The sequence below is a fragment of the Protopterus annectens genome, chromosome 1.part1, assembly GCF_019279795.1.
Source record: "Protopterus annectens isolate FY-2018-M chromosome 1.part1, PAN1.0, whole genome shotgun sequence".
Lineage (NCBI taxonomy): Eukaryota > Metazoa > Chordata > Ceratodontiformes > Protopteridae > Protopterus > Protopterus annectens.
In genome coordinates this window covers 1,977,188,544-1,977,213,465 of record NC_056726.1, presented here as the reverse complement: position 1 = coordinate 1,977,213,465, position 24,922 = coordinate 1,977,188,544, and the positions used below count along the sequence as shown (strand labels likewise).

Genomic DNA, 24,922 nt, shown 5'->3' with positions numbered 1-24,922 from the left:
CGGATGGTCACCATTCAATCTATTCTCCCCCTTCTGCAGAAGAATGACTGGATGTGCTCCATAGACCTCAAGGATGCGTACTATCACATTCTAATGAACAGGCGATCCAGGAGGTTTCTCCGCTTTCGGTTGGGGGCCAGTCATTATCAGTTCAGGGTCCTCCCTTTTGGCCTCACCACAGCCCCCAGGGTGTTCACCAAGGTCATGACAGTTGTAGCGGCCCACCTGAGGCTTCAGGGAATACAGGTCTTTCCTTACCTGGACGACTGGCTCCTCGCCACTCCCACCAGGCATCTACTATGCTCGGCCAGGGATTAATTCATGCGTTTGGCCCACCAGTTGGGGATCACCATAAATTACATAAAATCGTCCCTTCAGCCTGCTCAGATCCTGGACTTCATAGGGGCCAGAATAGACACGCTTCAGTCCAAGGCCTTCTTGATGTCGGACAGACTCCGCAACCTAACTCTCCATGTCTTAGCCCTTCTACAGTCTCTGGCCCCACCAGCGGAATTAGTCCTGAGGGCTCTAGGGTCTATGGCGGCGGCTATCAACCTTTCACCCCTAGCTCGCTTGAATATGAGGGTTCTTCAATGGACCTTACAGGTCCAGTGGTCCATCCTTTGACATCCACTGTACTCCCCGATTCCCCTCAGCAGGGTTTGCAGGGAATCTCTGTTTTGGTGGCTCCATTTCCGAGAGCTTCGGGAAGCGCGGCCCTTTTTGATGCCTCTACCCCAAGCCACCGTGACCACGGACTCTTCTTGCCTAGGGTGGGAGGGGGTATTGCATGGGCAGAACCGTTCAAGGCACGTGGACTCCAACAGAGACCATTCTGCATATCAATGTTCTGGAGATGAGGGCAGTGCTTCTAGCGTTGCAAGCTCGCCATGCCCTTCTTCCTCTAGGGACTATTGCAATTCAGACAGACAACATGTCAGTGGTCTGGTACATCAACTAACAGGGGGGAACCAGGTCTTACCCCCTTTGCCGAGATGCTATGAGAGTTTGGGAGTGGGCGATATCCACCAACCGTTTTCTGCTAGCATTGCACATTCAGGGTTGGTCCAACATTCTAGCAGACAAGCTGAGTCGAACTATCCTCTCACCTTATGAGTGGTCTCTGAACCCCTCAGTAGCGAAACAGATCTTCCTCAAATGGGGTCAACCTTGCTGCGATCTGTTCGCATCGCCTTCGAACGCAAAGTGCAGTGAGTTTTTCGCTCTAATCCCTCCACTGGGGGAGACCCCCAGAGACGCTGTAGTTCATGCTTGGCCATCCGGTCTTCTTTATGCTTATCCTCCTTTCCCGTTAATGACAAAATTCTTGCAGAAAGCTAGTCGGTTGGGGAGCAAGGTTATCCTCATAGCCCCATTCTGGCCTCGTCAAACCTGGTTCCCATACCTACGGTCTCATCTCAAAGCTCCTCCTTGGATCTTAGATCCCATTCCGGATCTGATTTCTCATCCTTCGGGATTGAAAACTCCAAACCTGGACGACATCAAGCTTTCTGCTTAGTTGATCCAGTGAAGGAATCTTCTGGAGCGTCTGTCCATTTTGACGTGGTAGTACGCATCCTGAATATCTATAGAGCACATCCAATTGTCCTGACCCAGAAAGGGCATAATGGACTGTAGCGTGACCATCCGAAACTTCGTTCTTTCTACAGACCTGTTCAGTCTGCTGAGATCCAGAATGGGTCTCCAGTCCCCTGTCTTTTTTGGTACCAAAAAGAACCTTGAGTAAATTTTGGATCCTTGCTGGTCTGCTGGGACTTGCTGGATGGCCCTTTTTCTTAGCAGTTCTGAAATTTCTTGTACTGCTTGATCCCTTAGATTGGGTGGAACATCTGAAAGGGACTTGTTTAACACTACGGGAGTGCGAACAAAGGGTATTCTGTAGCCTCCGGATATAACCGACTGTACCCATTTGTCTTGTGTTATGTCTTGCCAGGCTCTTGGGTACAGCGATAATCTTCCCCCGACTGCCTCCAGAGGTGGGCAGCTGGGCAACCTTTCAGGGATGCTGGAAGGGCTTCTCAGAGAAGGATTCCCTGCTGCCCTGGTTTTGCGGACCCCCTCTGCCACGAGGGCAGCATCTATTATTGTTCCCTCCTCTGCCCCTGGATGGGAACTCACCACGTGTGTCCGGCAAGGCTCCCTGGGATTTCCGGAACCACATCTTTCCACTCTTCTGACCCTTGGGATATGGTCTGGAAGGAGTGGAAAAACGGACTCCCATGGCAGAGAGAGTCTTGCCTTCCTGCTCATACCTGGTAAGGGTGTCCTTCACCTGTGATCCAAAAAGAGAGGAACCTTCAAAAGGGGTGTTGGTGAAAGACGCTCTGAAAGGTTCCGCAAAGTTACATAGCCGCATCCAAGCGTGTCTCCTTAGAGCAACACCTGTGCCCGCGGCTCTAATTGCACCATCGGATGCATAAGAAATGAGCTTCATGGAGGAGTTCACCACTGAATTAAGAGTCGCCAGCTGGGAGGCTCCCTTAGCCTGGGCCCCCTCAGCTGATGGATCTTGGAGGGTATTTCCAAGCTCTTTAAGGAGATCCCTTTGAAGGTGGGTAAAGTGGCACAAATAATTCAGAGACCTCATAGAAAAGGTCACTGAAGAGAACATCCGCTTCCCATATCTGTCCATCATCCTGGACTCCTTGTTAGGGGGATGGACAGATGAAGAAGTTTCAGCCAACTCCTTCTTTGTGGCCGCCGCTACCACCATGGCATCAAGAGGGACACCTTTCTTCAAAAACTGTTTATCCTGTGGTGCAGTTATGAATTTAGCGGGTCTTCTGGGGGTCGGTTCCAGTTTGTCTGGAGCTGACCACGCCTTCCGAGCCACCACAGACATCAGTGGGTCGAAAGGCAGAGACACCCAGGAGGTGGAAGGTTGGGATCCAAATGCATCCAGGAATACCAACTCATCCTCGGAGGGGCTTAGAGTACTCCAGTTCCCCCTCTGCCTAAGCATCTCAAGGATGTCTGAGAAGGAGACATCTTCAGAGGGGGATCTCGGGGACCCTTCTGAATCCTCTAAGTCGGTATCTGATGTGACAGACTCAGGGGAGTCAACATGCTTCCTCTTCCATTTCCTCTGGCGAGGTGGCTCCTCTGAATGATCAGGGGAGGCCTTGGAAGAGGAAGACACACCCAAGGGGTGCCCTGGAGAGTTGGTTCCCCACGCTTGGGGTCTGGAGGAGGGACAGAGGCAGGCACCATAGTGGGAGGAGCCGATGGGGGTGATCGTGGGGCTGACTCAGGGGCCAGCACACTCCTCATGACCTCGAAGGCATCCCTGCTCGGATGCTGAGAAGGCTCCGGTTCCGAAGAGAACAGAATCCCTCTCCGCACCGAGGGGGACGGCTCTGAAGCCGATGTAGGAGCCGAGCTCACCTGCGCCGAAGCTCCGAGGGGGAGAACGGGGTCAGACAAGGGTCCGATGCCACTCGCCCCCTCGGAGCCGATGAGGGAGTATCGGCACCCAGACCCTTCCAAGGACGGTATCAAGGAAGTGATCGGAGCTGACGACGGAACCGAAGGAGAAGGTATCGGTGCCGACGCTTCCACAACTCGAACCCCAACGAACTCCAGCTCCGAGCTCAAGGGAGGAGTCAGAGGGGGAATAACTGCAGACATGGACAGAGCCGACACCTGATGAGGGGGGCTGGACAACATTTTTGCTAGAGCCTGCGATTTTAACAGCCTACTGACCACTCTCTCCACATCATGATCTGATAGTCTTGAGGACCGAGAAGAGTGGGACCGATGACTGTGCTCCGATTGGAGTAGAGGAGACCTTGGAGCCGAGCGTATCAACTCCAGGGAGGGAGACCTAGATCTCTTTTGACTCCTCGACGGCTCCGAAGAGAGAGTCGGAACCGACTGGGAGACAGGTAAATCGGTTCCGGCTGGAACCGAGGCTGAAGGAACAGTGCCACCCATCGACGGCTCCGAACTAGGGGCCGAAGATTTAGGTGGCTTAGAGGCCTTCACGGGCTGAGCCTTAGCTGGTGAATCCTGCTTAAGTAAACCCCATATGATTAACTTATTTTTACGCTCCTGCAGGACTCTTGGGCTGAAGGCATTTTTTTTTTTTTTTTTTTGAGAAAAGGAAAAGGGTTAGCCTCTAATTTAAACGGCTACCTATGAGAAGAAAGTGAAGGGGGGGAGGGGAAAACTCTCTAACTAAAACGAGTTTTCTGAAGGGATAGGGGAAGGATCAAGAAAGAATTACAGAATACAAGTATATATAGAGAAAGGTTGTAACTACTATTAACAATCTACACTAACAAGCCTAATAATTTTTATCAAAATGGATAAAATAATGAAAATATACGACCTGAGCCAGTAAGACAACCTCGCAGCAGAAGCGGCAAACGAGATCTGGGTATCTAGCGCCAGGCATCATGGGATATGGGGTGGCCTCGAGCCAGTATGCAGCTCTCGAGCTTTTGAAGATGGCCAAGTCGGCGCGGAGGATCGGCTCTGAACCCAACCAGCAAGAATGAAGGCGAGATAGACAACTTAACATCAACAATTGTTTCAGACTGTAAAAAGATCTACCAGGGAACAGAACATACTAGACACTGTTTGCGTTCCTGAAGAAATTACTGTTACTTCGTGTCAAGTTTTACCACAGTTGATGTGCAGTTATCATAGGGTTATAAAGATTTATTTGTTGCTAGGTAATTCCTCCAAACTGAAATCTAAACCAGTGCAGTGAAGATTAGTAACAGATTATACGGAAGCAAAACATTCACTATTTAAAACTTATTGGAATGATGTGTTCAGTGGAAAAACTGCAGAATTAATGTGGCAAGTTTTGAAAGAGAAATTGAATGCAAAAAAAATAAAAAGAACATGTTTAACATCAAGATCTAGGCACACATCTTCAGGAGGACGTATTTCCATAACAACCAGATACTTGATTAAGGTGAGAGGCAAAAAATTCTAAGAAATAGAAAACAGGCTGAACTATGACTTTGAAAACTGAAATAAACAAGCTGAGCGGACAACTTAAACATAGTGTGAGACAAGATCAAGAAAGTTTTGAAGAAAATGTATATAAAGATATCAAGCACAATAGAAAAACATTCTATAGATACATAATATGTGGTTGGAATAAAGACATACAAATTGATAACTACATAGATTCTAAAATTTATTCTCAGACATAACAGATAATAGATATATTTACAAAATCTTATACAAGGGATTTTGGTTCCACAAAGGTGTTTTTAAATTATTCTAGTAACATCTAGGCAACCTCAAATAATGACATCAAATTAGATTGACTGAGAAAGAGCTACACAAACTGGATCTAAACAAAGCACAGGGAAAAGACGGAATTAGTAATAATGACCTGAGGACACTTTGGCATGAACTTATTACAGTGCCATTGTATCGGTTATTTGCTAGGTCGTATAAATATGGACAGAGTCCTTGTGATTGGATATATGTACTTATTAAACCTGTCTTTAAGGGAAATGGAAGTAGGACAAACCCAGAGTCATAAAGACCCATACATTTACTTTCATGTTGTGGAAAAAGAATGGCAGTTATATTAGTGAAATTATTGTTAGAACTGTAAAGGTTGGGACTTCAAACCAAATATCTACATGCATATGTTCAAAATAGATCTATTACCACTTGTAACATGATGTTCTATAAGAATATCATATCAGCTATGAATAAACAATTGTGCTGTCATGTAATTTATTTAGATTTAACTTCGGCATTTGATAGGGTAGTACACAAAACACTGATCAATAAATTAGAACAACTAGGTATTGATGTACTCTTGATAAGATGGCTAGGTACATGGCTTGCAAATAGGACATGGCAAGCATCATACAGCAATTGGATAGGTGACATTCAAGGTTACAGTCAAGGTGTCCCGTAGGGCTCTATCCTAACCCCATACTTGCTTAGATTGCATTTTTCATATCTATCTTTTTCATAAGAGGTGTTCTACAGTCTATTTGCAGATGACTTGAATATGGGTAAACTGATTACATGTGTTACTGATAGGGCATGTGTCTGCAAAAAAACTTGACTAAATTAACCATATGAGCACAAGAGAATAACACGCTGATAAATACATAAAAACTAAGCATTTGACACTTGGGAAACATAAACTGAAAGGTGGATGCATAATACAGCAGACAATGATTGAAACTGTAGATTTATTTAAGTACTTGAGTTTATGGGTAGATTCAGCTTTGAGTCATTCTAACCATATCAACCAATTGGTTAATGACAGCGATAGAACTACAGGTCATATAAAATATTTATAAAGTCTAGGAAATAAGAAGTGATGAAGTCATTGTTTGTTAGAGTTTGAGTACAGAATAACAATATTGAAACCTTATAAAATACAAGCATGAGAAAACTGGAAAGAGTACAGTGGAAATATACCAAGGACATCCATGGATGTGAAAATTTAAATTATTATGAAAGATTAAAATATATGAACTTATACAGTGTCTCATATAGATATTTAACTCATTCATTCCAATGGAGCTCAGGAAGTTTGCACTGTAACTTCCAAAGGGAGGTGCCTAAGTCTTTGGGCAGAATCAAATGATGTCCTCACTTTTCAAACAAATGTTTAGATCTCTGGAACCATAGGGGTTATGAAAGAAGTAGAAATGGCAAACTCTTCGGCACAAACTATTTTTTTTATAGTGGTAGCGCTATTCAGGTTCTAGGTCTTAAACAGAATTGTATGTCACAGTAAACACAATAACTGTTACATTTGTAATATTTTGTAAACTTACATCTCGGCAACCAATCAAGCTACATACATAATGTCAGCAGCATTTTATTCATCTTGCTGAGAGCTTTCATACGAGAATAAGGCGTTCTGCCTGTGTTACTTGATTGTTGAGATATTTAGAAAAATGTAAAAACTAAATCTATAGAAATTGATATACTAAAAACAACAGTTAACATCTATTTACCTGCACTAGACAGAGGTAAAATATTAATGCTATTGAGTTTATCATTGTATAAGCTTTAAGAAGAAACCTTTTAAAACCTTGTACATAGCATGGTTTTGGAATTACTGATGCAAATATGAATGAGCAATATTTGACGCCTAGAGACATCAGTAAGAGTTAACTGCAGATGCACCTGGAGACGTCACTCAGATGTTATGAGTTAAGAGGAGACCTTATTCACGTTTATAGGGTATTTAGAGACAACTACCTCTGGGAATGTTTGACGTTATCAAACAGTAGTAGAGAATCATCAGACAACCTAGGTAGAATATTCTATAGGAATGAGAAGAAAACTAATTGGTTCTTTGAGAGAGTAGCTGACGCATAGACTAGACTAGCACATTACATTAAAGAAAGCAAGCACTAGCTTGGATATTTTTAAAAACAGCCAGGCCACATATTATGGGAACAACTGTTTTAGTACATTGACAGGCTAGAAGGGCATTGTTGCCCGTACTTGAAATATTTGTATGTATGTATGTATGCATGTATGTAAAACAGCAAAGCACAACTGGTAAAGAAATTGAGCTTCTACAAGAGAAGTACTTACTAGTTTAGTTTCAAAAACTAAATTTCCTACTAAAAAGAAAGTTTGAGAGATATGGAACAATTTCTAGTTTGCAGGCAGAATAAAAATTCTGAAATTAACCACAGAAGTTTTAGAAACCTCCTGAAGATGTATTACTGAGAACTCTGAAAGCTCATTAAAGTCAGACTCCAGGATAATTACTCTACCTAAAAGAAAACACATACAGGATCTGCCTATGCCACAGCAAACATAATGTTAGCAGAACAATGAAAATCATGGGGTTGACATTTGTCTGCAGAAAAAAACATACTTAAAACAATATAACTTGAAATTCTGCACGTTTACAGTTGCTGCCCTCATACTTTCAATAGGGAGCCATTTATGGTAATTGCACTCTGACTTCATGGACAGCCTCACACAAACAATGGTATACATAAAGAAAAAGTTATGACAGGAGACCCATTTCTGTAGTGAGTCCTAATAATTGAGCACAATAATGAAAGACAGTTGTTCATGCATCAGTTATAAATTGAGATGTTAATACATGGCTAGCACCACTCAAATGTTTCTTGGGAAAATGTACCCAACTCATACTTCTCAATTGTACAGATTTTCGCAGAATATCCAGATTTTTGCCTCATATTTTTGGTCCACTTTTCATAAAATTGTATTTTTTCTGGAAAATGAGTGGCAAATCATTAAAGATTTAAGTTAAAAACTAATGACAGACATTTGAGTTTCAGACTTTATACCATTCAGAAAATCCATGCTAATGTAAAATCTGTTATTCTATCAACTTTCTAAGTTTGCAAGCCCAATATTTAAAAATTATCCTTATTTTGGGGCCTTTGTCCCACTTTTATTTATGGCTTTGTCCAGATTTCTTGCTCTAAAAGGTTGAGAGGTATTTAGTATTAACCTGTGAAGCAATTATCTGGTACAAAAAAAACTTTTTAAACTTTTTTAAGATCACTTTGTTTCCTAATGAAGATGTCGTAAGAGTTCTAGCCATGGTGAGTCACAAGAGCAAAATAACCAAACCTAAGAAGGCAAAGGTGAATATTCTAGTGCTTGCCTAAAATTAATCTACTCCTGTATTCTTATATATTATAACCTATTGTATAACTATGCAACACGATTACAACTGTGGAACTTTGTAAAACATATGTAACAATATATGTAACTGAGTTTTTTATATGTGGAGCTTTTCTGCCCGGGTCTCAGCTGAAAATGGGTAATGTAACCCAGTCGGACTATCCCGGTAAACAAATGTCACATAAATAAAAAATAATAAATAAAAGGAAAATTTCTTTAGAACGGCAGTTCTTGAGTCATATATCCTACAGCATCTATGATGCTTAAAGGCAGCTTTTACACACTTATGAAGTAAATCAGGTACATTTGGGAACCTATGATGTCTCAACTAATGCAAGGCATGTATTAACAATGCTCAACCACTTCTGCACTTACATCATTATTTTAAAATGCAAATGAAGTAAATGGAAAATTGCCAATCCAGTGAAGCATAACACTGAGTAACCATGCTGTCCAATATGTGCTATGAAATGTTTAGCTCGGTTTCTGCCATAAGTACTTACTTCAGCCATATTGATGACTCCCACTGCTAGAGTCTTGTAGCCAAGTATGGTTCTGTTTTTGTACCTTTTTCTCCTTTGTAACATTATGTGGAGCTTGTTAGCATCTCTTTTCAGAAAATGGGGATACTAGCCAAATGAAAATAAAACAAGAAATAAGACAGGCAGTCAAAAATCTTAATTTGAACATGCCAGCAAATTTAAGTTTCTTTTTTTTTCTTTTTAAGCTATTTCATTTTAAAACTAAACAGAAATTCTCAATAGCTTCCTTCCATATTCCTTAAAGTAAACCTACACTATGCATGTATTAATTTATTGAGTCTGTTCACTGAGATAGAGCACTGAGCAGTTTAGACCAATTTCATTCTCAGACTGGGGTTAATAATATGACCACTTATACACAGTTTGTAAGATAAAAAAACATGAAGTAGCAGTGAACAAAATGCTAAGAATACAAAAGTACATAAACCAATAAAGTGAGAGGATAAATTACACTGTTGTCAATATACATATTAAGACAAAGCTTGCTTTACATTTAGGAAGAAAGAGCAATACGTATAAGCTTGGTATACATCTGAGGTGGTTGAACTGAAGCAATGGAGAGTAGTAGGGCAGTTAGGGTAAAGACTAGTGGGGAATTTAACAAAGCCTACATGGTCTTATTTACCATGTAGGCATCATGCCATGCTGCTTACACGAAAGTAAACAGGTTTGTGATCCAGTAAGCACTGCTGAGTGACATGCTTGAGCGTGCCAACATGAAGTTCCATGGCATGCAAATCACCTCATAAAGAGGTGAACCTCAAGCGAATGAGGCAAGTAGAGCGATCCCGCAAGCAGACAGGTAGCCCAGCAGAGCCCGTGTCAGTATCCGTAGTGAACAGGGAAAAATTCCATGTGCAGGAATGTACATAGCTAAAAGGGGCTGTAAAAATGTAGATAGATGGACAGAAATGGCATACCATGCACAGAAATGAGCAAAACTATCCTCCGTGTGTTACAAAAGTTACAGGCAAATATGTTACATAAAAAAAATTTTTTTTTGATAATCTGGGCATGTTTGTGCGGCTTGCCGCAGTGGGCAAACATGCCTTATTAAAAAAAAAAAGAAAAAGTGGAAAAAGCAAATCAATATTATGATACAGATGGTGCATTGGTGCTGTTGCTAACATGGTAGGGCTTGGAAGTGTGCAGTTTCCAGGTTGTAAGCTCAGATCCCTATGCATATGAGGTGGAGTTACTGAATAGCAAAATGGGGTACTTGTGTCCGCATATCCTCTCTGTGTAGGTACAGAACCATGTTCGTGTCCACAGAGGAGGTGCTTGACATAAGGAGAGGGTGTGTCGAAGCTGCTAAGCTGATTGGAGTTTAGCTGCATCTATTTGAGTGGCATACTGCTGTGCTGAGCGTGAAAAGTTTGGGGGGTGTCCACTGACTTCTAAATTACGTTTACCTTCTGGGTGTGTGTTTCCATGTGTTTTTGTGGCGCGCCGCTATGCTGAGCAAGGAAAGTTTGAGGGGTGTGTCCAGTGATTGCTAAGCTTTGTTTACCTGTGCACCATGCATTTGCATGGCACGCCACACTGCTGAGAGTATTTAAAAAGTAATAATGTATTAATCAGTTGTGACCTTGTTTAACTTAAACTAGGGCCAGTAAATGACGTTAATGATATACTAGGCAGGTGGAATGCATCATTGGTAGCCAGTCACACAGTCAACACCTACAGCAGAGCACTACAAAGCATGCATACACCATACAGTCTGATTTTTCACCCATACTCTGCACCAATAGAGTATAGACTTGGGAATTTTAAATGAAAGAATGCTAGGGACTGCTGCAGATCTGCTACATCTGTATGTACCAGATGCCGAAGTCGATGCTGCTGCTGGTGCTACTGACAGTAGGCCTACGCAGAAAAGGAGAAGAGTGTTCAGGCCCATGGTAACCTTCCAGGAGCTACATGAGCTGGAGATTGTAGAGTGGTACAGGGAGGACAGGGACATACTAAAAAACTCAGTGAGCTCTGCCGCCCTCAACTCAAATCCAGAGCCAACACAGTGGAAATAAAGGTATGTGTAGCCCTTATGATAATAGCCACAGGTACCTTTCAAAGACCAACTGGGGACATGATGGGGGTCTCACAGCCATCAGCATCCAGGGTACTCCACCAGTTTCTGGATGCCATGCTGCCACATGCCAGTGAGCACATACATTTTCCCCTCAGCTCTGACGTGAGGGCCAGCAATATGCAACACTTCTACCATGTTGCACACTACCCTGAGGTACTGGGTGCCATAGACTGCACTCATGTACACATTAAGGCACCACCCAGTGAGCAGGGTAGAGACTATGTCAACTGCAAGGAGTACCACTCCATCAATTGCCAGGTTGTGTGCAATACCCAGGGCATTATCATGAATGTGTGTGCTGGCAGCCCTGGCAGTTTTCACGACTCCCATATGTGACACGCATCCCAGCTGTGCCAGATGTTTGTTGGGGGGACATCCCACACAGCCATTTAGTGGGAGATGCTGGTTATGCACTGGAACCATGGATGATGATACCCATCAGAAATGCACACACCCCCACGAAATAACACCACAATGAGGCACATGCGCAAACTAGGAACATTATAGAGCATGTGCTTGGGCTACTGAAGTCATGGTTCTGGTGTCTCGACATATCTGGTGGAATCCTGCAGTACTCTCCAGCCACATGTGCACATTTGTTCACAGTATGTGCCATGCTACACAATATGATCATGCAGAAACAGCTGCATCAGGATAAGCAAAGGGAAGGGATACACAGCCCCCCCCCCACCAGTGCCTAGGTCATCACAGCCACACTCACAAAAGGACTTGGAGGAAGAGCCCCTTGATGATGTCCCTGTATGCAGACATAGGTGTTTCCAGTATGCTCTGGCATTGGCTAAAAGACAATGAATAGCACATTCGCTGACAACCTAGGACCCTAGAGACTGACACCTTACTCCTACTCACAGACATATAGTAAATGTGTTAATGCCAGGCAACCCACACAACCTGTACCTATCCACATATTGGCTGTGTACTGCTTGCATCGCACAGAGACCGTCCTGGACTACAGGTCTCTCAACTGCTGCATTCGCAAAGTAAGTCTCTGAGCTACACAATACTTGTAAGGATTACTATAATATATCATATGTATGGATCTGCTGCTGTTATGCACAGAAATATAGTGGACTAATTGAACAGATGTAACATCCACTTGGGACTACAGATACCCAGTCCAGTAGTATGTGTTCCTTAATATGCACTAGGCCTCATAATTGGAATATTCACTACATCAGTCAAGGGAGGTGTTAAACAGTGGGCTCACATGATATTTGGACTACTGTATATCCCAGCAGATCATGGGCCATTGTTCCCCTACCGCCAGCACAATAGTGTACCCATACAACTGTTTTAACAGAAAATCACTTATGGTATATCAGTGGCCCAGGCAATCTCAGGGCTGTAACATAGATATTGCTCACACCATTGTATGTCTCTCCTCATGCAGGATAACAACGTACATATTCATGCTGTTGATTGCGTAATGAATGACTCCTCTCGGTCAGGAGACCTGAGTGGCTCAGTGGACTAGGGAAGCTAGCATGGGTGATGGTGTTGATGTTTCTAATCTGGAATTGCTTGCATCTTTTACATGTGAGGTAGTACTATGTTGGTGTTTTCACAGACTGTCATACCTCTTAGTGCAAGAAATCTGGACAAAGCCAGTATGATTATGGGGACAAAGGCCCAAACATAGGGACAGATTTCAAATATTGTCCCATAAACCTAGAAAGTCACTGGAAGTAAAGGTGTTGCATTATTACATATGTTCTGAAGAATATAACGTTTGAAACACAAATGTTTGTCTGTAAGTAGTATAATGCAGTGACATCAATATTCAATAATTCATCAAAAGACCACAAACGTATGAGGAACAGACCAAACATATGAGGCAAAACTCTGGACATTCTGTGGAAATCAGGACAGTTGAGAGATATGTACCAACCGCAGTCACAGATTAAGTACAGCACACAGCTGAGGAATGCTGTGGACAGTTTGAGTGAAGTGCAGTACTGCAGAAACAGGGGCAGATGTTAATGTCTGTAACATACAAAATCCCAGACTGGAATACAGGTAGGTGTGGACTGGAGTCACCTTATAAGTACTGACAGTCCCACTGGGCGTGCCCATACACAATTAAAATGAGCGTAATCCTGTTGCCACTTCATCAAAATGACCTGTTATGTATAAATGTCTATACATACAGATATATGCATACATATCTGTCTGTCACTATCTCTCTCACACATGCATAGTATATCTATCGATATGCAGTGTCATACAGCTATGTACTGATATATATAGCTGTATATATTAGAATGACACATACCCCCCCCCCCATATACCTACATAACACATATACATATCATACACAGACACAGCTACAGTTATATATATAAAGCTGTTATATACAGAAATATGTGTGTGGAGGTCTGTATTGTCTGACATACCCTAATAATGATGAGTAAATCTCCACTATCACACAGTCATAATGTTGCTCAAAGGATCCAAGCTAAGGGTGCAGCAGTACAAATTCCACTTACCCACAGACCCCTGTGCCTGCTGGATGTCATCACATAGACAGACACAGGTGAGCAGGTGCTGTAATGTATAATGTTGTCAACGCATGTACGGACAAGGCAACTTGTCCCTGGCCACAGGTATGCCTATGCAACTGCAAGCAGCCACATATGGCCATGCTGGTAACTGTACACACATAGCTAGGATAATTACAGTTATCCCACTACTAGGATACTAGATGCAGATAACAGTATGAAGCAATATCAAACTGCAGGCCACAGATGCTGATCAACACAAGCCTAGTTTGTGTAATGCACAAGTACTGTGTCTGCAATCACACATACGGCAGACTTAACATGTGGCGTGTGCGATAAGTACTGTGATCGACAGTATATAAGACTAAATAGATAGGGGTTCTAATCTCACTCCAGCTCACTTGGTGCATGACTGTGTATGTGTGTGTCTATCCTCCTGCAAATGAAAGGACACACCCTCATGGGCTATCCACCTGCAATGCTTATGTACTTTTTGGCCCTGTAACTTGCTGCTGGCTTCCACATTGCCCTCTTCTACAAGGCCTGATGATTTCAGCCACCTTAAGACTACCACCTGACACTGTAATATCAGATGTAAGCCGTGGCACATGCGATAAGTACCATGATCTATAGTATATAAGACTAGATAACTAGGGGTTCTAATCTCACTCCTGTCCACTTGGTGCACAACCGTGTCATAGAGTGTGTGTGTGTGTGTGTCTGTGTGTGTGTGTGTGTGTGTGTGTGTGTGTGTGTGTGTGTGTGTGTGTGTGTGTGTTTGCATCCTCCTGCAAATGAACAGACATGCCCTCATGGGCTATTCACCTGCAATGGTTATGTACTTTTTGTACCTGTAACTTATGCACATTTTGGCCCTGTAACTTGCTGCTGGTTTCCACACTACCCTCTTCTACAAAGCCTGATGATGTCAGCCACCTTAAGACTATCAGCTGACAGTGTAACATCAAATGTAAGCCGTGGCACATTATATCGATAAGCACCATGAGCTATAGTGTATAACACGAGATAGGTAGGGGTTCTAATCTCACTCCAGCTCACTTGGTGCATGACTGTGTCAGTGTGTGTGTGTGTGTGTGTGTGTGTGTATATCCTCCTGCAAATACATGGGCATGCTCTCATGGGCTATCCACCTGTAAAGATGCAGTTTTTGACCCTGTAACTTGCTGCTGGTTTCCACACTGCCCTCTTCTACAAGAACGGATGATGTCAGCCACTTTAAGACTACCAGCTGACAGTCCAAAATCAGATGTAAACTGTGATGCATGCGATAAGTACTATGATCTATAGTGTATAAGACTAAATAGGTAGGGGTTCTAATCTCACTCCAGCCCACTTGGTGCATGTGTATATATCTATATGACATAACCTTAGTAGCCTAGACTTATGTAGGATTTTGCAGTGTTTTGTTTGTAGCGGGTGATGTGCCCCCCCAAAGGGCTGACCACAACAAGGCCTGCATATGTCATCAAGCATAATATGTCCTAAAATGATAGTACTAGCAGACATGAGTTGTGTTGCGTGCACCATGTACTGTGATCTGTAGAATGTACCATTACATAGGTAAGTGTGCACATCTACACACAGCCAACCTGCACTATGTGTGTGCCTTGGCGTTTCCTGTACACACTGACTGGAAGTGGTACTAGCCTCAATGTAGCCATGTGTTTGTGTGAGCCTGCTAGAGCATTTTACAACATGTTATGCTACCAGGGAACATATGAATTGAACACAGAGAGTACTGTAACCTTCAAATGTCACTGGTCAGAAAGATGTGGATGCATTCACCATTGTACAACCAATACTGACAGGTTTGGGTCATACATCCCAGAGTGGCACTGGTATACTGAATGTGGCAGTCATCACAGCTATCATTGTGTGTATATAGTACAACTGTAGCAGCCACACAGGTTCCAAGGTACACCAATACACATTGTATAGAACATGTCCTATGGAGTTCATATCAGGACTGTACATGTGTAGTCTGTCTCCAAAATGCTTTAGAGGGCATGTGTATGGCTCCATACAGGGAGGTGTCAATTCTCACTGTATACCTCCCATGTATCCATGTCAGGGCTAACACGTGTCACCTGTGCTACACACCAACAACATCAGTGTGGTATGCATAGTACATGCTGTTGAGACAATTATGTAACACAGGCAGTACACCCTACATGAAACAGGCCCCCATGCATGTCATGCACACATCTGCTGTGACACACATCATGTGCAGGTTACACATTGGAATGTAGAACACAACAATCATAACTGTTGCCAGGCAACTGTTGGTACTGGACACAGTATATATGTAGATGCATCATCTCTATCAAATCCCTGGTGGCACTTATGAAGGTTAGCAGACCTTCTCACAGATTAGGGATGCATGAGTATGCTGAATGTCAACATTGTCACTGTTAGCCTGTTATGCATATATGAACGTATGCAGCCATGCAGTTATAGTGCTGTACCTTGCTGACAACATATGTCTGCTGTGCTGACATGCCATCCTGTGCTGCTTTATTTCCGCTTTGTATCCATAGGTTATCCCAACAGACCCCTGTAACAGAAATATAAACAGGCCTGTGACACACCTGTTACTGTGTAAACTATACAGCCAATTCAACAACATACAACATAAGGACCACATAAGGTACAGAAATGTATGTGGTGTACTTGTGACAAAAGCCAGGATACAGTATCTCTCATTAACCACTACAAGTGGCATGGTGAACCAACACTATATTACGCAAGTACATGTAAATAATATAGTCACCCTGTGCATCAGACCCATAGCTTCATTTCCCTGCATCGATGTCAAGGATGACAGGGATGTGGCACAGGTATCATCACTTGCACAGGGTGTTGTGTGGGGATGTGGGAGGCCTAGGCTGGCCCAAACTGGAGGCAGCATGTGTGTTAGTCAGGGGGCTGAGCATGTAAGATGGACCATGGAGAGGTGCTGTGTGTGTCTGTAGGTGACCTGCATTTGACTGTGGTGTGTGAGTGCATGTGCACAGTCAAGCTCAGTGCTAGCCCTACACATGTGTATGTTGGACAGCTTTGGACCGTACATGGTAGAGTCGACAGTTCACCGTCTCCATCCCCGAACACAGGAACTGGCTCTGACAGGAGTTGTACTGGCACCTCCCTGTCCAAAGTCAGAAGTGGTGCTAGTACCTGACAGTAACTACTGTCTGCTGGGGCCGTGTCACACATGGGACCACCCAGGACCACGAGTTCATGGCCTGCCACATCGTGGTGTGGACAGCACACTCCCATCTGTAGCTCCTGATGTGCTGCCACTATGGGAGCATGAGTGTGCATGGCCACGGGGGCTCTCAGCAGATGATCTTGCTGATCTACGTCCACGGGTCTGACACTCAGCTCCAACCACACTTTCCAGCACAGACAATGTGCAGTCCAAGACAGACACTGTGTCAGACCACCTTCTTTCCACTGCATCAGTCAAATGATCCAGGCTGTCCTCAGTGAGGTGGAGGCTGTCACGGATGTCAGACTGGGCAGCATCCATAACCCTAAGCATACGCCTGGAGTTCCATTCAGAACATGCCTGCACCTCCATGATGGCCCAAAACATACACTGGGTGACCCATGACATGCCACTGGTGGATGGACAGCAGGTCTCCTACAAGCACCCCTGTCAATCCACCTGTGTGGGACTTCACCAGCTTTCTGGCTATGGCCAGTGACTACGCTCACTGAAGCCATAGTTGCCACACTTTCCTGTTCAATGTCTCCACCCTCTAGCTGTCCAATATCTGTGGCCTCCGGGAATGGGGTATGTGTGGCCATACAGACTGTGTGTGGTGACAATGGGGGCAGAGTGATGTCTACCTCTGGGACAGATTCAGCCCCCAAACCCCCACCTGTGCCTCACTGTGGCCACCATCATCATCAGTTTCTGAGGAGACACTGACATGAGGTTGTGTAGGGGAAAGACTCCAACCCCCATGGTCACCTGCAATAAGAATGAAAAAAATCAGTACATTAATACCTGCACTATTGTGTATGAAAAGCATCCAGGGCTCATAACAATGAAGACCCACAACTGGATTAGCGGTCAAACAACTTCCTTCTCCACCATTGTCCACAAAGCACTACCTCGGAACACAATTCAAATTCAACTCAAGACCTTTATAACCATCACTTAAAGTAAAGCAAGTCAAACATGACCAGTAATATTTACCTTTTACTTAGTATGACACTATAACTGAAAAAACAACACATAATACCCAGTACAACTCTCTTCACAATTATATGGAAATACACATTTCACTACCTAATGTATTTGCCTTCAACCTGTTGTATTTTAAAAGACATTTTAGATTCCTCGCCTCATTTAAACCAGGAGCCTTATCCGCTCTTACCTGTAACTGTCAAAGTGTATCTGTTTGTTGAACTATACTCCTGTGACTACCCCCTCTCGAAACTTCAATTACCTCTTCCAGACTGGCATTTAAAAACATCCTATGCTGTTTACACACATAGTTATGTGTACACAAGGCATTATTCTGGCCCTTAACCATACTAGACTATAATTGTTCTTTAACAAAACAAGTGTCATACTTACCAGGGGCAAGACCACAACCTTGGGTAATACCTGACAGACCTGTGAAAAGTTGAGGGTGAGGTAATGTCAGTACTACTGAATGTTGCACCACAACAAGATAATATGTCCATATATCTCACATTTACAGTAGCTACTATGTTACTTGCTGTATTGGTCCCAATCTGTGTAGGAGTGTACACCTAAAGTCACCCCCCCAAAGAACAAAGACCTGACCCCCACATAAAAGTATCTACAACCTGACAAAATGACTGCTACAGTCTTACAATACTTATCACAATAAGCTTACCTTCACACTTCTTAGCTGTACAAAATGTGGCATGCACCTCCATGATGTACAGTGTGATGGATGCCTGGGAGTTGTTGTGTGTGCCTAGGTATGCCAGGAATTCCTCAGTGGCTGAGAGTTGTTGTTCCGCTGCAGGCCCTCCACTGGTGACAGCACCATCCCCGGCTATATCCACTGCCCTTCAATGTGCAGCATTAATCATATTGGTTGCCTTGTGTTGAACCTGCTGATATGTCTTGCCCTGCTGGCCCATGGCATTAACATCACAGACAAGGTCTGACCACAGTTCAGCTTGCTGTTCCCTATTATGTCTCCCCTCGATAGCAGGATGTCATGATGCTGCCTTAGTCCTTGCAAGATTATCTCATTCTCAGCATCCGAGAAGGGTGGGTGTCATCTGTGGCACATTATTATTGAAAGACAACACAAGGGGAACACATTACAGGATCAGATGTGTAGACGTCCACTATGTACAGATACAGCAAGAGCAAAATGGTCAGCACCATCGACTGTTTGCTCACACATGTCATACCCCACAGTGTGACAACATTCAACGTTTGTAGATCCAACTGAGATAGTATCAATAGTGAGATATTTCCTGTGTGCCACAGGAATTTCTGCTGTATGATCACACACCTAGCACTCCAGTCTACTGTGGTGTGTCCGCTAAGGCCAACCACCCTAAGTCATAAGACCAGTGCCAGACAAATAGCAGTGTGCTATTACAACCACTATGAAGGGACAGTTCAACAACCACAGTGTGCCACAATGACAAAACAGAATGCAACCTTAGAGCACTGTACAACCCCTGTAGGTGAAACACAGCAGGACAGCAATGACATGTTATTACCACAGATGAAAGACAGGCTTACTGCTGCAATCCCTATTCCCCATACTTGTATCCCCCTAGCTGCATCCTGTTATACACAAAAAACAGTTACATATTCTGGTGGTGTGCAGTACTCCTCTGTTGAAATGTGCTACTAGTAATGTTTTGCAAAGGCGTGCTCTGTGTGAGTAAGGTCTCATACAAAATGGTTCCCCATAGTCAGCTGCCTGCCTTATAAACATGCTCCCCATCAGCGGGTGATGACCTCTATACCAATCTGTGGTTCTGAAATGCTAACTGCAGCCAAAACAGTTGAATTGCACTATCATTAGCCAATGACATGCAACCACTGTGCAATATATAAGACCTACATGTAGACCTGGGCCCCTTTCTTAGCTGGTGAGATGGATACTACTGGGGTGAGGAGACTATATCATCACAGAGGGTAGGTCTGTAGCAGAGACCTTTACATAAAGCTCTGTGCACCGCACACTGCACCTGCTGCTGCAGGTAATAGATATAGGCAGTGAGTGTGAACACTTTGGAAGACAACAAGCTGTAGGTGTATCTGTGTCAGTCTTGTGGTAATGGCAGAGCCAGAGTGAGAGTACCCTTTACATTCCAGTTATGGCATGTGTTTAAGGTATGTATATCAGGCAACTACTAGGCAACATACAGTAATGCTATCCAGATATGTGAAGTATGTCCCTACCTGCAGGCCTGAAACTTCATGCACTGAAAAGCAGTTATTTAATTTGGAATGCTTTGTGTGGATAAAGAGGTATTAGTGATCCATTAATTGCTGTATTCATGATAATGTAATTGAAATGCAGCACAACACTGGATTTGAACTCAGGACTGTGTGTGGCAAAATGTACTGTATGCAAGTCATTTAACAGACTGAGTCACTGCTATAGCAGGTGTATTTGCAAGATATATGTGTGCACATACAGGCTGTGACAAACATTTTCTACATCCGTCAGTATGTGCAACACTTTATATGGATGTATTTCTGCACCAGAGTCCCAGTTGAACATGTATTTTACCATTAATGCCTTAGCAGGTGACTTTTTACATGTAGCTGGTAAAAGGGCACATTTACCTGCTACCACAGGCCTCAGTTAAATCCATTATCATGTCTTTGGCTGTCTAGTGGTGTACTATTGCACCAGAATCCAAGATACACTCTCATTTTTCCATTACTTTTTAATCCAGATTGTGAGGTGTGGCGTGGCATGTAGCTACGCTGAAACACACCTAACGACAGTAATTGGTAATTGTGTTTTGTTTAAACCACCTGTTTTAAATAAGAGTTGCGTGGTGGCTTAATGCAGTGTGCTGCAGGTGTGATGGGCTCGGGTTTGAAACATGGCAGAAGTGTTTATTTTGTACATGTGACTTACAATGTTATAAGCACATATAGTCATTATAGCTGTACTTAGCTAAGCTTAGCGTAGCTGCGCAATACGGCATGCCACACAGCTCTGCAGTAAAAAATTATGAAGAGAAGAAAAAAGCAGAGATAGGAAAGTGGTGAAATGGGGGAAAGCAGGGGAAAATATTTTGAAAGGCAGGGAGAGATGTGGAGAAAAGGTGTAGGAAAGAACCATAGCTATCCATTTTTTGTGCAGCAACAACTGTGCACTCTGACAGATTTGTATATGAATTTGGATTCTCAAACCTGAGAGAGATGGGTGAGGACAACATCACTGCATTGTCAAGCCAACTGGACTGAATTACACGTGTCCAGTGGACACGTATGTGAAATGGAGAGCTATGTATAGGGGCAATATTTTTCGTTTGGGACAGATGCCCATTTTTTTTTTCTTAAGGTGAGAGTGGAATGTTGGGGAAGGACATAGGTACATGTGGGGGAGGTAAGTTGGGTAGGTGAGGATGCATTTGCAAACAGACAAAATAGACAAGACAGCAGACAGGGGCGGTGTGTAACACATGATGGGGTGAAGACCTTGGATAGGGAGGGTGTTGTGGAATCCGAGTCCCATGTGCCTCCAGCTGACAGCAGCATGATTCACGTCCCCACCCATGGGACTGTTGGCACTGCTCCTTCACTGCCTCAAGGGTGGCTGTGCTGGAGGCTGGGCAAGAGGGCGAGGCTGCTCTACCAGGTCGGCCAGCATGCCCTCAATCTGGCGCAGGCGACGGTCATAGCCACCATGGACTATCCTGTGCACCAAGACCGGTAGATCATCCCAAGTTACTACTCTCCCTCTGCCACCGCTCCCAGAGGGGGACTGGGCCCTGTCCCCTGGGGCGGTACTACCTGACACAGCAGGCAGTACAGGAGCAGCAGAGGGAGTACCACAGTTGAGGCAAGGTAGGGGGATCAGCTGAAACCAACCTACCTTGACATGCTGTGGTGAGGTAAAGCAATAAGTTACAGTTAGTAACACCCAAACCATTGTTATTATTAACAGAATGGAACATCATATTTATTACTCAAAATACATATTAATGTATATTATGTGCAACACAACATTATGTAACTTAACAGTCAGTATGGTAACAGCATACCAGTGTGAAGTAAAGCATAAGGTCAACAAAACAGTTAGTTTAACAAAATATGTTAATATTGAATCATAATAAAACATAATAATCACCCACATGTTCCAAAATACAGTTAGTTTAACAAATTATGTTAATATTAAATCATAATACTACATTACAATAGTGAATAAATTAACATAAGGGGTGGGGAGAGAGAGAGAGAGAGAGAGAAAAACACTCCATTAGTGACATTGCATGACATGATATCCCTGACAACACTGGTCATACATACTTCTACTTTTTACAAGTTATACAAGTGTTTACTATACTAGTCATGTAGTCTTAATTTTTAGCACCTTTATGAAATATGTATGGTGTCTATAATAGTTTCACTCATGATATGTAGAATAGTAGTAGAGTAGTATTCATATATATATATATATTTAAATATACACATTTATAATTTCAATTTTTTTTCTTTGTTCAACTCGATAGAATTTTACATGAAGATGTGTGCCTTTTGTTTCAAATGCTGGCTATATTATATGCTGTTATAGCATTTTGTTTTGTCTTGTTTTGAAGTAACACACACTAAGTAGGTAGAGGGAGGGGAGATGATTTTGAGGTAATAGTTTGCTATGCCTTGAGAATCTTTCCGTTAATTAGTTTAATAATTGAATAATTGCTATACCTGCATTAGTATATAAAGGGGATAGTTCTGTTTTAAAGTTGATCTGAAGAAGCGTACAGTAACAGTACGCGAAAGCACTTATCACCCTGTTTTTATCGTGAATAAAATTACCTTGTGGATTACAGCTTTGTTTCTTGATTGAATTCCTTCAACGTGGTGGGTTCTACAGCGTTTGTTTTGCTGATTACCTTGTTTGTTCGCTATTAGACCCGCAGAGCGTGTGGCATTTATCTGCTTTCTTCTCGTTTTTGTTTGCCACACTCTCCCACGTTATGGAGCTTCCTTCCATTGAACTGCCTTTTAATCCGGAGCCGAGGATACCTGCTGATACCTGGAATTCCATTACCAGGCAGAGTACTAATCCTTTATTGACCCTGGATCTACGTAATCAAGAGACTGTGAGTGGCAGTAGCACTATTAATAACATAGAAGATTTCTATTTGTTACTGAAGGATTTGGAAAACGATCTATTTAAATACCAGAGACTCATTTGGCAGCGTAAGCATATGGAAGCCTGCCTCCACTTTAAGATTGTCCCCAGGGGCATGAGGGTCCTCTGTATGCCCACCTATGGGGACAGTCATCCAGCATTATTACAGCAATGGCAGGAATTAAATCATGAACTGAGTTATAAGTACATTAAATTAATCATAGATTATTTTTCCCCCATTGAACAACAGTTACTACTTAAAATTGAACAATTGAACAGTGAGATAAGAGAACGCTTTAATACTGAACTTTGTCTTAATAAATTGGGCCACTTGTATGCACAGATACATTCGTATGGAAACAGGCTTCAGCTCACTAAGCATAGGAAGTTGCTTAGAGACCACAAAGACTTCCAATTGGGCAACGTCTTTGTCTGGCCTAGACGTCCTAATTCGAGCGACGAGGATAACCGGATACGTCATCACTCAGCATCTGCAGAGCGTACGCTTACTAATTTGGAGCATAGCACTCCATTAGTGCGCACAACTGACAGTGATTTACTGAGTAGTAGCTCGGAGGGAGCTTTTATTACCCCTCCTAATGAGCCCCTGATTCCAGTTACGGAGTCTTTTATACAGACACCTTTACCCAACCAAGAAGCTAACAACAAGGTTATGGCCCATCCACGCACAGGAGCCATACCTAAAACTGTACAAACCAACCAAGGAGCGCCTGGTTCTTCTTTTTTTCCTCTACCAGTAAAGACCAGCAACCAACGGAGAGGTCGATACAACAGCTGGGACAGGAAGAAGAGGAAATATTCGGAGGACAGCCCACAACAGCGACAACGCAGAAAACAGTAAAAAGTTTATGTTTTAATTTATCCAGTATGACATTACCAGACTCTGCTATTAGCTTACTGAACAAGGGGCTTACTTTTGTCCCTTCGCAGGGAAGTAATTTACATGAGCTATTCACGAATATTAGAATGTTTGCTAGAAGTCTGGCTTTTAAGCTATATTTTAAAGACAAGGATGGTTTTTTGCCTGGTGGCAGTGAAATGCTTGCACAATGTAAAAATAAGAGCATTTATTCTCCACCACTGCCCATGCACATAGAATGTTTTGTTAAATTATGTGAAGATGACCTGTATGACTATTTTTATAACGAACACATAAAGAGATGCAAATATTTTAACATGACTAGGGAAGAGAAAGACTCTCTACATCTTCTTTCTAATACCAATACCCTTACTATTAGGCCGGCAGATAAAGGTGGAGGGATAGTACTTTTAGACACCGAAGATTACATTGCAAACATGAATAGTATGCTCAATGACACAAAGACATATCAACCCATTACTAAGAATAAAATTAGTGAGATACATGGAGCTATAGAATAGGTTATTTTTGATATGCTCATGTGTAAACAGATCACGGAAGAATTATATACATTCTTCCATAAAGATTTTGTACGTATCCCCTCTATAAAAGGACTCCCCAAGATACACAAAAATCTAAATCCACCGCCAATGAGACCTATTGTATCTGGGGCAGGCTAGGCTACAGAGCATATCTCCTTTTTCCTTGAAAAGGTTTTACATCCTTTGGTAGACAAAGTACCGCATATTTTGAAGGACACCTATCAACTCCTTGAGTCAATAGAAAAATTAGAATTTAACCTCAATGATTTTGAATACACGTTAATTACTTTGGATGTGAAGAACCTGTTCACCTCCATCCCCAATGAGGAGGGTATACAGGCTATTAGGGAGCTTATGGTA

General features: G+C 42.9%; 1 protein-coding gene across 2 annotated transcripts in view; it reads right to left on the bottom strand.

The window, feature by feature from the left end:
- LOC122813124 (phosphofurin acidic cluster sorting protein 1-like) overlaps window positions 1-24,922 on the bottom strand; it is a 3,500,289-nt gene that overhangs the window by 2,740,086 nt on the left and 735,281 nt on the right. For both annotated transcript variants that reach the window (XM_044085266.1, XM_044085275.1), the window contains exon 4: window positions 9,141-9,266. In XM_044085266.1, coding sequence (XP_043941201.1) covers window positions 9,141-9,266 — 126 coding nt within the window. The remainder of the gene's footprint in view (window positions 1-9,140; window positions 9,267-24,922) is intronic.